Genomic DNA, 15,366 nt, shown 5'->3' on the forward strand with positions numbered 1-15,366 from the left:
ATAAGGTCTACCTTACATGTCTTTTAAATTCTGGGCTCATAGAACTATTTTTGTTTATACAACTCTACAGATGCCATTCTCTTTTCTTCCACATTTTGATCATGAAAATTTTCTCTAAACTTTCTACTATCTCATTTTTAAAGTAGTAGATACAAGTCCCACCACATCTGACATTTCCCAACATGGCCATCACTGAATCAAAAATATTATCTCCTTCTTCAAGGTTTATAACCAACCTTTCAGTCATCTCTCCTTATTTGTAATGTAATCCAAAGTAAAAGCTCCATTAGTTTTCTACCTTAAATATAATTATTGCTCATTGCAGATACTTCTTTTTTATTTTTTTTTTTTCAGAGACAGAGAGGGCACCAGTGGGGGAGAGGGGCAGAGGGAGAGAGAGAGAATCTCAAGTAGGATCCCCACTCAATATGGAGCCCAGTACAGGGCTCAATCCCACATCCCTAGGATCATGACCTTACCCAAAAGCAACAGGCAAATGTTCAACTGACTGAGCCACACAGGTGCCCCTGCAGGTACATCTTTTAAGTGAATGAAGAACTTTACAGATAATTAGATGACTGAAATCCTCTATCACTATTATAACTATTTTCTGTACCGCTTTTTAATCTTAGTCAGAAATATAGTTTTTCCTGACTGTACCCAGTGGGGACAATTTTTATTACCACAGCATTCAAAATATCACTTTTCAGGGCATCTGGGTTGGTTAAAGATCCGACTTCGGCTCAGGTCATGAACTCACAGTTTGAGAGTCTGAACACTGTGTCAGGCTCTGTGCTGACAGCCTGAAGCCTACTTCACATTCTGTCTCCCTCTCTCTCTGCCCCTCCCATTCTTGTGTGTGTGCTTGCTCTCGCTCTCTCTCTCTCTCTCTCAAAAATAAACATTTAAAACAAAAAAAACCAAAATAGTGACTTTTATTTCACCCACCTAAATTTATCCTGTGCTTCAATAAATTTATGGATTTCTGTACATATATGTTGATATGTACATTTAGAACTACATTTAATCTCTCCTCAAGATGTTTCCTTAGAACAAGTTTATATGCTTCTATTTTCACACTCTGATCACCAACAATGAAGAATATGACTTGAGTTGTATTTATATATATATATATATATATATATATATATATATAAAAATATATACTGCTATCATAAATATACTGTTTTTGCATTTTACTTATTAGTATGTGTCATGACCCTTACTGTTTTTTGTTTGTTTGTTTTTTATTGTTTGTTTGTTTTAAGGAGATAGAAGTTTATTGAATACACCACAAGGGAGCAGTGGGCAGGACAGCAGAGGAGATATCTACCACACCCTTCCTGTTTTAAACTCCTACTTCCTATTCCCTCTGTGACCCCCTCTTTTTTCCCCCAAATTTTAGAGACAGAGCATGAGTTGGGGAAAGGGGCAAACAGAGAGAGAATCTTAAGCAGGCTACACACTCAGCACAGAGCCTGATGTGGGGCTTGATGCCACGATCCTGGAATCATGACCTGAGCTGAAATCAAGAGTTGGATGATCAACCTACTGAGCCACCCAGGCACTCCTCTCTCTATGTCCTTTCTAATCACTCTTTCCTCCGCCACTATTCATTCTCCCCATAACATAATATCTGAGGTATATAACACCTGAGATACATCCGGGGCACCTGGGTGGCTCAGTCAGTTAAGCATCCAACTTCCGCCGTTAGATCATGATCTCAGTTTATGAGTTTGAACCCAGCATTAGGCTCTCTGCTGTCAGCACAGAGCCTGCTTCAGAACGACTGTCCCTCCCCCTCCCCTGCTTTCATGCACACATGTACAATCTCTCTCTCTTAAAAATAAATACATATTTAAAAAAAAAATTAAAAGCAACTCTTCCTGCCCAGGGATCCTGTCCCGTGCTTTAATAAAATCACCTTTTTGCACCAAAAAAATGAAACAAAACAAAACAACCATCTGAAATACATCGAAGGTATCATTTCATTATTTTTTAAATTTTTACAATGTCTTTATTTTGTTTTTGACAGACATAGAGAGTGAGCGTCTGGGGAGGGGCAGAGAGAGGAGACACAGAATCAGAAGCAGGCTCCAGGCTCTGAGCTGTCAGCACAGAACCTGACACGGGGCTCGAACTCACAGACGGTGAGATCATGACCTGAGCTGAAGTCGGATGCTTAACCAACTGAGCCACCCAGGTGCCCCTGAAGGTACCATTTGAAAAATTTAATTAGGTACTATTCTCTTTTTTGCCATTGGTAATATAAAGAATTATTGACCAAATTAACCTTGGTAATCAACCTTTGAGATTTATTCTCACTACCAGCCTGTAATTCAAGTATCTTAAACCAAATTTAGTTCAGGGTTGGTAAAAAAATATAAACAAACAAACAAACAAAACCCCATGTATTCTGCCCCTAGCTGCATGCCCGTAACGATAGCTTTTGTACAACACCCAAACACAGTTCCTTAATACAGCACTCTAAGCAGGTATTACCAGTTAACTGGTTGGAGTTGACACCAGAGATAAAAAAAATTATAGGGGCGCCTGGGTGGCTCAGTCGGTTGAGCGTCCGACTTTGGCTCAGGTCACGATCTCGCGGTTCGTGAGTTCGAGCCCCACGTCAGGCTCTGGGCTGATGGCTCAGAGCCTGGAGCCTGCTTCCGATTCTGTGTCTCCCTCTCTCTCTGCCCCTCCCCCATTCATGCTCTGTCTCTCTCTGTCTCAAAAATAAATAAACATTAAAAAAAAATTATATAGGTGTCTTTTGTCCATATAATTAAGTTCTACTCTATGATTCCAACTACATACAAACTATCTTTTCTTTTGAAAGCCCTCAACTTTGGGGACACCTGGGTTGATTTTGGCTCAGGTCATGATCTCATGGTCATGAGATAGAGACCCATGTCAGGATCCACACTGAGTATCGAGCCTGCTTGGGATTCTCACTCTCTCCCAATGCTCCTCCCCTGTGTTTGTGCACTCTCTCTCTCTCTCTCTCTAAAAAAAAAAAAAAAAGAAAGAAAGAAAGAAAAAAAGAAAGCCTTCAACTTTGCCTTAATAGTAAATGAAAATTCTACCAAATCCTTCAGTTGGCTATTTAAGATGATCGTGCCTAGGCCAGCAGTTCATATTGGTTGTTTTTTTTTTTACTCCATTATATCTGAAGAGTTTTACATAATCAGTGATAAAGGTTCACAATTACAAGGATTTTTACAAGAAATCAGAGGGCAATGAGGAATGGAGAAAGAGAGTGAAGGTCAGGATTCCCCAAGCCCACCAACCCAACTGTAGAAAAGGAGAACTAAAACAAGTCACTGGTATAGATGCTTTCCAGATTTCTCAGTCTCACTAGTTCTAAAACGAACTACAAGCTGGTAGATTTAATAAGCATTAGAAAGGTTTCTCTTCTGCCATGGCTGTATAATCAAAGATAGCACACCTCTTTAGTAACCACGTCAAGTCCACATACTTATATTAAAACAAAAGGAGATAAGATCTATTATACTTCAGGAATCAGGAAAATCTCATTTCCATCAACAGTTCAAACTGAATGCTGAATCTCAAAATGAAAATGGGGGCTCATCTTTCAAAGAGACACTCAGAATTAAAACTCTACAAATCCAACTTGTCAATTGGAAGCATTACCTCCACATCTGTTTGCTTTTGTAGTTCTTGTATCATGGTCATCGTCTTACTGACAGTAGCACAAATGCGGTTCTTACTCTCTTTCTGTTCTATACCAATCGGTTTAAAGCGGGCATACAAAGTTTGATATCGAGACTTTATTGTTGACAATTCCTTTAAGAGTGTAACTGGATTTCTCTATATCAGGGAAAAAATAATATATTAAATTGTGAAAAGGAAAAGTTAAGCTTCTTTTAAGAATTAGAGTATGTACAACACATTCTACCATCCATTTAATTGAACACTGTATTTAATTACACAACTGTGTAATAGAGGATGGGAGGAGAGGAATAAAGAAGCATAAGACCTAAATCCTATTCTCAAGTAATTTAAAGCTTAGGTCCAGAAATAACCCACAGATGCACACAAAATAGCAATATTAAAATAAGCAAATAAGGTGACATTAGATAAATAACATTTAATACATAGTTCACCATAATTAATTACATATTATTTTTAAAATACAATTCTAAATACTATTCAGAAGGTGATTAAAGGAACTATTTTGTTCTTAATGAGTAAGAAAATTTAAAACTACGTATCATAAAATTCTTAAACATACTGTCATGAGGCTAAAGTATGTGTAAGTACCAATTAATTGACTTTCCTATACAAATTCACACCAACTCAAGAGACTATATTTATAGATTACGTTGGTTTTTCAAATTCATTTTAACGTTTATTTATTTTTGACAAACAGAGATAGAGTGCAAGCGGGGGAGGCGCAGAGAGAGAGGGAGACACAGAATCCAAAGCAGGCTCCAGGCTCCGAACTGTCAGTGCAGAGCATGATGCGAGGCTCAAACCCATGAACCAGGAGATCATGACCTGAGCCAAAGATGGACACTTAACCGACTGAACCACCCAGGAGCCCGTTCAAATTCATTTTAAATGTTTCTTTATTTTGAGAGAGAGAGAGCACATGCGCAACTGAGCTGGGGAGGGGCAAAGAAAGAGGGTGGGGGAGAGAATCCCAAGCAGACCCCATGCCCAGCAAGGAGCCCAACAGGGGGGGCTCAATCCCACGACTGTGAGATCATGACCTAAGCCAAAATCAAGAGTCAGTTAATCAAGATGCTTAACTGAATGTGATATCCAGGCGCCCCTCAAATTCATTTCAGAATATAAACAGTATTCCATAAATGCATTTCAAAAGGGTCCTGACACTTGGTAATTGTTTTCATTCCCTGATGGCTCCTTAGCAAACCCTGCAATACTAACTATTCCAAACTTTCTCCACTCCCTCCAGTTAGCATCTACTCCTTCTTGGCACAAGACCTCACCAACTATTATACCAAGAAAATAGAAAATATCTAGTAGAAACACCATCTTCCTGCCTTTTCATCTGAAAAGGAAAACATCAATGGGTATTCTCATCCCTACTCAGCCCCTAGCACTACCACTATTATTATTGTTTCCTCCCCACATCCTCCACAGCCTTAAGTTTCCTATATTTCTATAACCTTTTCAATATCTCCCTTTGTACAGACTTCAAATATATATATAGAACTTCCCTATATTGGGGAGAAATGAACTCCTGGGGGGAAATTAACTCCTTCTCCTGACTCTGTTGTCTCTTTAAAACCAGTTTCATTCTTCTCACTCCATTCCCACCAACTGTCCAGGTCCTATAATAATAACATCCCATAGACTAACATCCTTTGCCAAATTTTTGCAAACAATCAAAAGATAAGCTTGTCCAATAGCATATAATTTTGATACCCTTTCTCATGTTTTCTTCTTGTTCCTATCTTCTTAAAATGAACTCTTGATTTCTATAAAACTATATATACTATCTTGGTTATCTTCCTACTCTTCAGATATCTCCTTCATGGACCTTCTCTCCTGGCTGTGACAGAGACTCAGTTTATGGCCCTCTACTCCTTGTTTCCTTGGAGATTTTTCTCTAAGCTTTTGATGATATTAATAGTAAATAAAGATGATTCTCACAAGAAGGAAAAAGAAGAGAAACTCTAACTTAAAACTGTTAAAATAATTCTTCAGGTAGTGATCAAGACCTATAGAATGAGCAATGGAAGTAGGAAAGGGACAGGGGTGCCTGGCTGGCTCAGTTGGAGGAGCATGCGACTCTTGATCTCAGGGTTGTGAGTTTGAGTCTCATGTACAAATGACTAAAAAAATAAATAAATAAAAACTTAAAAAAAAAAAAAAAGAAGTAGGAAAGGGACAAAAGAGAGATACCATGAAAGCCGTTAAGAGGCAGTTGCAGTTGTGCTCTCCGAATTTCTGTCTCTCTGTCTCGCCATCCAGATGGCCTCCCAGAACTGCAACCCAGCCACTGCCAGCAAAGGAGCTGAGCCCAGCGGGGGTGCCGCCCAGGCCCCATGGGCAAGAGGCTATAGCAGAAGCTAATGATCCTTATGATGTCTGGTGACAAAGGAATTTCTGCCTTCCCTGAATCAGACAACCTTTTCAAATGGGTGGGACCATCCATGAAGCAGCTGGCACAGTATACGAGGACCTGAGGTATAAGCTCTCCCTGGAGTTGCCCAGGGGCTACCCTTACAATATGCCTACTGTAAAGTTCCTCACGCCCTGCTACTACCCCACCGTGGACACCCAGGGTAACATCTGCCTGGACATCCTGAAAGATAAGTGGTCTGCACTGTATGATGTCAGGACCATCCTACTGTCCATCCAGAGCCTACTAGAACCTAACATCAATAGCCCTTTGAACACACTTGCTGCTGAGCTCTAGAAAAACCCTACAGCATATAAGAAGTATCTGCAAGAAACCTTTTCAAAGCAGGTCTCCAGCCAAGAACCCTGGCTGTCTACCCTCTTTCCTTGTATTGTCTTTTTATTTTCTCCTTAGATCGTCTGTCCTTTCCTTCATTTATGCCTAGAACTCTGTATCTTAAACTGTGGTGTTATTTTTGTTTTGCTTCTGTTTTTTAAATTAAGTCTCTGGTTGAGCCCTTGTGATGACTATACTAAGTAAATACATTGGGTTTTTAAAAACAAACAAAAAAAAGGAAACACTTAAGAGAACTTAGTGGTATGTTTGATAGAAGCAAAGAAATAATAGATGACACCAAATGTATAGTCTGGTATATAAAGGAATGTGTATATTATGATGCCTTTCCAGGTGTCTTCTCAGTATATACCCCAATGATATTGAGACCTGTCCTCATTGGCTAGAGATTTACTATACCCGTCCTTAGAAACACAAAAAACATACAGAGAAACAGCTAGCTAAAAGCCCAAATTCCAATTTTATGGATGTAAAACATCCAAGTTGCTACAAGATTACCATGGTTTGCAGCCATGCTTAGACAGTGGCTCTTTGGGTAGGCTGTTGTGCCTACCCAAAGACAGTGTTGTACCACCCAACAGAAGGAAAGGCCAGACTCACAGAAGGGTGTTCATTTAGAAGAAAGCAACACTAATAATCCACACAATGTCTTGAATTTGTGTTATATTGCAGAAAGCCTTATCAGTTCAGTAATTCCAGTTAATCTACCAAGATAATGTAATTATATTTAATTTTGTAAGGTATATAGCAGTGATCTCCTATTTTGGTATCAGTTTTTCAATAAAGTTTTGATTATGGGCAAAAAAAGAAAGAAAGATCTGCAAAGAAAATGCTCAAAAGAAAACAAAATTATCTTTCTGAAACAAATATAGGTGAGGAACATGGTAACAGGAGTTTGTAGTTTACTATATCTTTATATTTAAGTGGATTCTATTGAAAAGTGTTGACTTTTATTTATGCACAATTACTGACAGACTCCAAATCACAGTAGACTAGAATAAGGATAATGCACCTAAACAAAATTATATGTATGTATGTGGATATGAACACACACACACACACACACACAATCATAGAGGTTGGTACATAGTAATGTTCAATGAATGTTTATTGCACTATTACCATGTAGAGATATTAGAAGTTAGTCTAACTGGTTACTTTCTTGTTCCTTGATAGATAGATAGATATAGATATATATATATATATATATATATATATAATTTGAACTAATGTCAGTGAACTCAACAAACATTAAGATCATGGTTTTCTTCCCAAATATAACACAAATAAAGGGGGAGTTATTAGATAAATATTATGAGTATTTAAAGTTATAGTTGCTCAGGGCACCTAGCTGGCTCAGTTGGTAAAGCATTCGATTTTTGATCTCAGGGTTGTGAGTTTGAGCCCCACGTTGTGTGTGGAGATTACTTAAAAATAAAATCTTTAAAATAAATAAATAAATGGGGCACCTAGGTGGCTCAGTCGGTTAGGCATCTGACTTCAGCTCATGTCATGATCTTGTGGTTTGTGAGTTCAAGCCCTGCATCAGGCTCTGTGCTGACAGTTCAGAGCCTGGAGCCTGCTTCAGATTCTGTGTCTCCCTCTCTCTGCCCCCTCCTGCTCATGTTCTGTCACTCTCTCTCTCAAAAAATAAATAAACATTAAAAAAAAAATTTTTAATGAAATAAAATAAGTAAATAAATAAAAAGTTATAGGACCTCAAAACATGACAGAGAATTACCATATGATCCAGCAATTCTACCTCTAGGTATATATAGAAAAGAAGTGAAAACAAGGACCCAGGGGCACCTGGGTGGTTCAGTCAGGTAAGCATTCAACTATTGATTTCACTCAGGTCATGATCTCATGGTCGGGAGATGAAGCCCCATGTTGGGCTCCATGCCGGATGTGGAGTCTGCTAAAAAGTCTCTCTCTCTCCCTCTCCCTGCCCCTCTCCCTGTCCCTCCCTTGCTTGCACATGTGCGTATGCTCTCTCTCTCAAAAACAAAAAAAGAAAACAAAGACCCAGAAAGATAAATAAATGTACATATGAGCATTATTCACAATACCCAAAAGATGGAAGCAACCTAAGTGTCTACTGACAGAAAAATGGATTTTTTAAACGTGGTATATACATACAATGGATTATTATTCAGCCTTAAAAAGGAAGGAAATCATGATATATGCTATACCATGGATGAACATCAAAGACATTACACTAAGTGAAATGACCCAGCTACAAATGGACAAAGTCAAGTTCATAGAGACAAAGAGTAGAATGGTGGTTGCCAGGGACTGAAGGGAGGGGGGAATGGAAGGTTATTGTTTAATGGGTGCAGAGTTTCAGTTTAAAAAGAAGAAAAAGTTCTGGAGATGGGTGGTGATGATGGTTGCACAAAAATGTGAATATAATTAATACAATTGAAACTTGCACTCAAAAATGGTTAAAATGATAGATTTTAAGTTATACATATTTTACCACAATGGAGAAAAAAGAATGTAAAATGGTACAACGGCTTTGGAAAACAATTTGGCGGTTCCTGAAAATATTAAACGTAGAGTTACTATACGGCCATCAATTCCACTCTTAGGTATAAACCAAAGAGAAATGAAAGGAAATACCCACACAAAAACTTCTTGGGATTTTTTTTTTTTAAGATTTTTTTTGTTTTACATTTATTTATTTTTGAGAGACAGAGAGAGACAGAACGTGAATGGGGGAAGGGCAGAGAGAGGAGACACAGAATCTGAAGCAGGCTCCAGACTCTGAGCAAGCAGTCAGCACAGAGCCCGACATGGGTCCCAAACCCATGTACCATGAGGTCATGACCTGAGCTGAAGTCAGACGGTCAACCGACTGAGCCATCCAGGCACCCCTTAAGATTTTATTTTTACTGGGCGCCTGGATGGCTCAGTCAGTTAAGCCTCCAACTCTTGATCTCAGCTCAGGGCTTAATCTCAGGGTAATGAGTTCAAACCTCATGTTGGGCTCCATGTTAGGCATGAAGCCTACTTAAAAAAATGTAATTCAAAATAAAGAAGTAATAAATGGATACAATAAAGTTGAAGGACCCAAAATTAACAGAGAAATTGGCTGCATTTCTATACACTAATAATTAAGTAGCAGAAAGAGAAATTAAGAAAACAATTCCATTTTTATTTGCACCAAAAAGAGTAAAATACCTGGGAATAAACTTGACCAAAGAGGTGAAAGACTTATACTCTGAAAACTAAAAAACACTAATGAAAGAAATTGAAGACAACACGAAGAAATGTTGATAGTCCATGCTTATGATTTGGAAGAATGAATATTAATAAAATGTCCATACTACCCAAACCAATCTATAGATTCAATGCAATCCCTATCAAAATACCAATAGCATTTTCACTGAACTAAAACAAATAATCCTAAAATTTTTACGGAACCACAAAGATCCCAAATAGCCAAAGCAATCTTGAGAAAGAAAAAAGCTGAAGGTATCACAACCCCAGATCTCAAAATATACTACAAAGCTGTAGTAAAACAGTACAGTACTGGCACAAAAATAGATACATAGATAAAAGGAATAAAACAGCCCAGAAATAAATCCACACTTATATGCTCAATTAATCTATAATAAATAAAGGAGGCAAGAATACACAATGGGGAAAAAACAGTCTCTTCAATAAATGATGCTGGGAAAACTGGACAGCTACATGCAAAAGAATGAAACTGGACTACTTTTCTTACACCACAGACAAAAATAAACTCAAAATGGATTAGGGACCTAAATGTGAGCCCTGACACCATAAAACCCCTATAAAAAAACCTAGGCAGTAATTTCTTTGACATTGGCTATAGAAATATTTTTCTAGATATGTTTCCTCAGACAAGAGAAATAAAAGCAAAAATAAAATATTAAGACTACATTATGGGGCGCTTGGGTGGCTCAATCAGTTAAGCATCTGACATCAGCTCAGGTCATGGTCTCACAGTTTGTGGGATCAACCCCTGCATCAGTTGCTGCACTGACAACTCAGGGCCTGGAGCCTGCTTCAGATTCTATGCCTCCCTCTCTCTCTGCTGCTCCCCCACTCATGTTCTGGCTCTGTCTCTCAAAAGTAATAAAACATTTTTAAAAATTAAAAAAAGAAACTATACCAAATTGCACAGCAAAGGAAACTGCCAACAAAACAAAAAAGCAACCTACTCAATGGGAGAAGATATTTGCAAATGATATATCAAATAATGGATTAATATCCAAAATATTAAAAGAACTCCCACAACTCAATACCAAAAAACCCCACAGGAAATCAGATTAAAAAATGGGCAAAGAAGACTAGGGATAAAGATTGCGGCACAGGAGGGTGCTGGGCTCACCTCGTCCTGCTGATCACTTAGATTCCACCCACACCTGCCTAAATAATCCAGAAAACCTCCAGAAGACTAGCAGAACAGACTCTCCAAAGCCAAGCACAGACAAAAGGCCCACAGAAGAGGGTAGGAAGGGCGGAGAGATGGTGCATGCTACACGGACTGGAGGGAGGGAGCCAGGGCAGCAGAGGGGCAGCCCACCCAGCAAGGCAGAGCCCCTGAAGTCTGGCTTGCAAAAGCGGAGGGGCCGGACTCCGTGAGTTCTGACAGCCAGCGGGACTTAACATCTGGAATGTTAAAAGTCAACAGCTCTGCTCAGAGAGCGGGAAGGCGAGGACACCAGGAGGGAGAATTGTTGAACCCCGGAAGACAGAGCTCAGCTCAGCAGGGAACAAAGGCACTGGCCAGCACCATCTCCCTCTCCCATCCCTCAGTCGTAATCCCAAAGGGAACCAGTTCCCATCACCGATCTTGCTTGCACCGCGCAAGCACCCAATGCTGTGCTTCTGTGGATACATCCCTCTGATGGGTCTTCCTCCCTCCTGGAGCTGCAGGGCCCCTCCCGCAGGGGACCACCGACAGCAAAGCTAGCTAAGCCTGCCCCTCCCGCCCCTGTGCACCTTGTGGATCCACCCCAGCTAATACACCAGACCCCATTAAAGCAGCACCACAAGCCTGGCAGTGTGCAAGTAGCCTGGACAGGGGCCACACCACTCCACAGTGAGTCCTGCCCCTGGGAGAGGGGAATATAAGGTACACACCAGTCTGACTGTGGCCCCAGCGGTGGGCTGAGGACAGACATCAGGTCTGACTGCAGCCCCGCCCACCAACACAAGTTACTCCAAACAGCACAGGGGAAGTGCCCTGCAGTTCTGCGCCACCCCAGGGAATACCCAAAATGGTGAAATGGAAGAACTCTCCTCAAAAGAAACTCCAGGAAGTAACGACAGCTAATGAATTGATCAAAAACGATTTAAGCAATACAACGGAACAAGAATTTAGAATAATAGTCATAAAATTAATCGCTGGGCTTGAAAAAAGCATAGAGGACAGCAGAGAATCTATTGCTACATAGATCAAGACCTAATTAATAGTCATGAGGAGCTAAAAAAAATGCTATAAATGAGATGCAAAATTAAATGGAGGCGACCACAGCTCAGATTGAAGAGGCAGAGGAGAGAATAGGTGAATTAGAAGATAAAATTATGAAAAAGAGGAAGCTGAGAAAAAGAGAGATAAAAAATCCAGGAGTATAAGGGGAGAATTAGAGAACTAAGTGATGCAATCAAACAGAATAATATCCATATAATAGGAATTCCAGAAGAGGAAGAGAGACAGAAAGGGGCTTAAAGTGTACTTGAACAAATCAGTTGAGAACTTCCCTGATCTGGGAAAGGAAAAAGGCATTGAAATCCAAGAGGCACACAGAACTCCCTTCAGACGTCAACTTGAATCGATCTTCTGCATGACATATCATAGTGAAACTGGCAAAATACAAGGATAAAGAGAAAATTCTGAAAGCAGCGAGGGATAAACACGCTCTAACATATAAAGGGAGACCCATAAGACTAGTGGCAGACCTATCTACTGAAACTTAGCAGGCCAGAAACAACTGGCAGGAAATCTTCAATGTGATGAACAGAAAAAATACGCAGCCGAGAATCCTTTATCCAGCAAGTCTTGTCATTCAGAATAGAAGAGATAAAGGTCTTCCCAAACAAACAAAAACTGAAGGAATTCATCACCACTAAATCAGCCCTACAAGAGATCCTAAGGGGGATTCTGTGAGTGAAATGTTGCAAGGACCACAAAGTACCAGAGACATCACTACAAGCATGAAACCTACAGACATCACAATGACTCTAAACCCATATCTTTCTATAATAACACTGAACGTAAATGGACTAAATGCACCAACCAAAAGACATAGGGTATCAGAATGGATGAAAAACCAAGACCTATCTATTTGCTGTCTACAAGACACTCATTTTAGACCTCAGGACACCTTCAGATTGAAAGTGAGGGGATGGAGAACTATCTATCATGCTACTGGAAGTCAAAAGAAAGCTGGAGTAGCCATACTTATATCACACAAACTAGACTTTAAATTAAAGGCTGTAACAAGAGATGAAGAAGGGCATTAAATAATAATTACAGGGTCTATCCATCACGAAGAGCTAACAATTATAAATGTCTATGCGCCAAATACCGGAGCCCCCAAATATATTAAACAATCACAAACATAAGCAACCTTATTGATAAGAATGTGGTAATTGCAGGGGACTTTAATAATCCACTTACAACAATAGATAGATCATCTAGACACAGGATCAATAAAGAAGCAAGGGCCCTGAATGATACATTGGATCAGATGGACTTGACAGATATATTTAGAACTCTGCATCCCAAAGCAACAGAATATACTTTCTTCTCAAATGCACATGGAACATTCTCCAAGATAGATCACATACTGGGCCACAAAACAGCCCTTCACAAGTATAAAAGAATTGAGATCATACCATGCACACTTTCAGACCACAATGCTATGAAACTTGAAATCAACCACAGGAAAAAGTCTGGAAAACCTCCAAAAGCATGGAGGTTAAAGAACACCCTACTAAAGAATGAATGGGTCAACCAGGCAATTAGAGAAGAAATTAAAAAATATATGGAAACAAACGAAGATGAAAATACAACAATCCAAACGTTTTGGGATGCAGCGAAGGCAGTCCTGAGAGGAAAATACATTGCAATCCAGGCCTATCTCAAGAAACACGAAAAATCCCAAATACAAAATCTAACAGCACACCTAAAGGAAATAAAAGCAGAACAGTAAAGACACCCCAAACCCAGCAGAAGAAGAGAAATAATAAAGATCAGAGCAGAAATAAACAATACAGAACCAAAAAAACTGTAGAGCAGATCAATGAAACCAAGAGTTGGTTTTTTGAAAAAATAAACAAAATTGATAAACCTCTAGCCAGGCTTCTCAAAAAGAAAAGGGAGATGACCCAAATAGATAAAATCATGAATGAAAATGGAATTATTACAACCAATCCCTCAGAAATACAAGCAATTATCAGGGAATACTATAAAAAATTATATGCCAACAAACTGGACAACCTGGAAGAAATGGACAAATTCCTAAGCACCCACACACTTCTAAAACTCAAACAGGAAGAAATAGAAAACTTAAACAGACCCATAACCAGCAAGGAAATTGAATCAGTTATCAAAAATCTCCCAACAAATAAGAGTCCAGGACCAGATGCCTTCCCTGAGGAATTCTACCAGACATTTAAAGCAGAGATAATACCTATCCTTCTCTAGCTGTTCCAAAAAATAGAAAGGGAAGGAAAACTTCCACTCATTCTATGAAGCTAGCATTGCTTTGACTCCCAAACCAGACAGAGACCCAGCAAAAAAAGAGAACTACAGGCCAACATCCCTGATGAATATGGATGCAAAAATTCTCAACAAGATACCAGCAAATCGAATTCAACACCGATCAAGTGGGATTCATTCCTGGACTGCAGGGCTGGTTCAACATTCGCAAATCAATCAATGTGATACATCACATTAATAAAAGAAAAGAAACATATGATCCTGTCAATCGATGCAGAAAAAGCATTTGACAAAATTCAGCATCCTTTCTTAATAAAAACCCTCGAGAAAGTCGGGATAGAAGGAACATACTTAAACGTCATAAAAGCCATTTATGAAAAGCCCACAGCTAATATCATCCTCAATGGGGAAAAACTGAGAGCTTTCCCCCTGAGATCAGGAGCAAGACAGGGATGTCCACTCTCACTGCTGTTGTTTCACATAGTGTTGGAAGTGCTAGCATCAGCAATCAGACAACAAAAGGAAATAAAAGGCATCAAAATTGGCAAAGATGAAGTCAAGCTTTCACTTTTTGCAGATGACATGATATTATACATGGAAAACCCTATAGACTCCACCAAAAGTCTGCTAGAACTGATACAAGAATTCAGCAAAGTCGCAGGATACAAAATCAATGTACAGAAATCAGTTGCATTCTTATACACTAACAATGAAGCAACAGAAAGACAAATAAAGAAACTGATCCCATTCACAATCGCACCAAGAATCATAAAATACCTAGGAATAAACCTAACCAAAGATGTAAAAGAACTGTATGCTGAAAACTATAGAAACCTTATGAAGGAAACTGAAGAAGATATAAAGAAATGGAAAAACATTCCATGCTTGTGGATTGGAAGAATAAATGTTGTTAAAATGTTAATACTACCTAAAGCTATTTACACATTCAATGTAATCCCAATCAAAATTGCACCAGCATTCTTCTCAAAGCTAGAACAAGCAATCCTAAAATTTGTATGGAACCACAGAAGACCCCAAATAGCCAAAGTAATTTTGAAGAAGAAGACCAAAGCGGGAGGCATCACAATCCCAGACTTTAGCCTCTGCTACAAAGCTGTAATCATCAAGACAGCATGGTACTGGCACAAAAACAGACACATAGACCAATGGAATAGAATAGAAACCCCAGAATTAGACC

At 39.2% G+C, this 15,366-nt stretch overlaps 1 protein-coding gene and 2 pseudogenes across 4 annotated transcripts in view; 2 read left to right on the forward strand and 1 right to left on the reverse strand.

Annotated features, from left to right (window-relative positions):
* The window catches only part of SKA2 (spindle and kinetochore associated complex subunit 2), a 49,398-nt gene that overhangs the window by 5,310 nt on the left and 28,722 nt on the right, over nucleotides 1-15,366 (reverse strand). For 2 of the 4 annotated variants that reach the window (XM_019431111.2, XM_019431112.2), the window contains one exon: nucleotides 3,655-3,831. The exons of 1 other annotated variant lie outside the window; for it this stretch is intronic. In XM_019431111.2, coding sequence (XP_019286656.2) covers nucleotides 3,655-3,831 — 177 coding nt within the window. Of the gene's footprint in view, nucleotides 1-3,654; nucleotides 3,832-15,366 lie in introns of those variants that run through there. One more of the 4 variants, XM_019431109.2, reaches the window with a different exon arrangement.
* LOC128774200 (ubiquitin-conjugating enzyme E2 C-like) lies at nucleotides 5,965-6,673 on the forward strand (annotated as a pseudogene).
* LOC128774264 (40S ribosomal protein S27-like) lies at nucleotides 6,715-7,274 on the forward strand (annotated as a pseudogene).

Source organism: Panthera pardus, unplaced genomic scaffold (genome assembly GCF_024362965.1).
Source record: "Panthera pardus isolate Hobbes unplaced genomic scaffold, ASM2436296v1 HiC_scaffold_3, whole genome shotgun sequence".
NCBI classification, from domain to species: domain Eukaryota; kingdom Metazoa; phylum Chordata; class Mammalia; order Carnivora; family Felidae; genus Panthera; species Panthera pardus.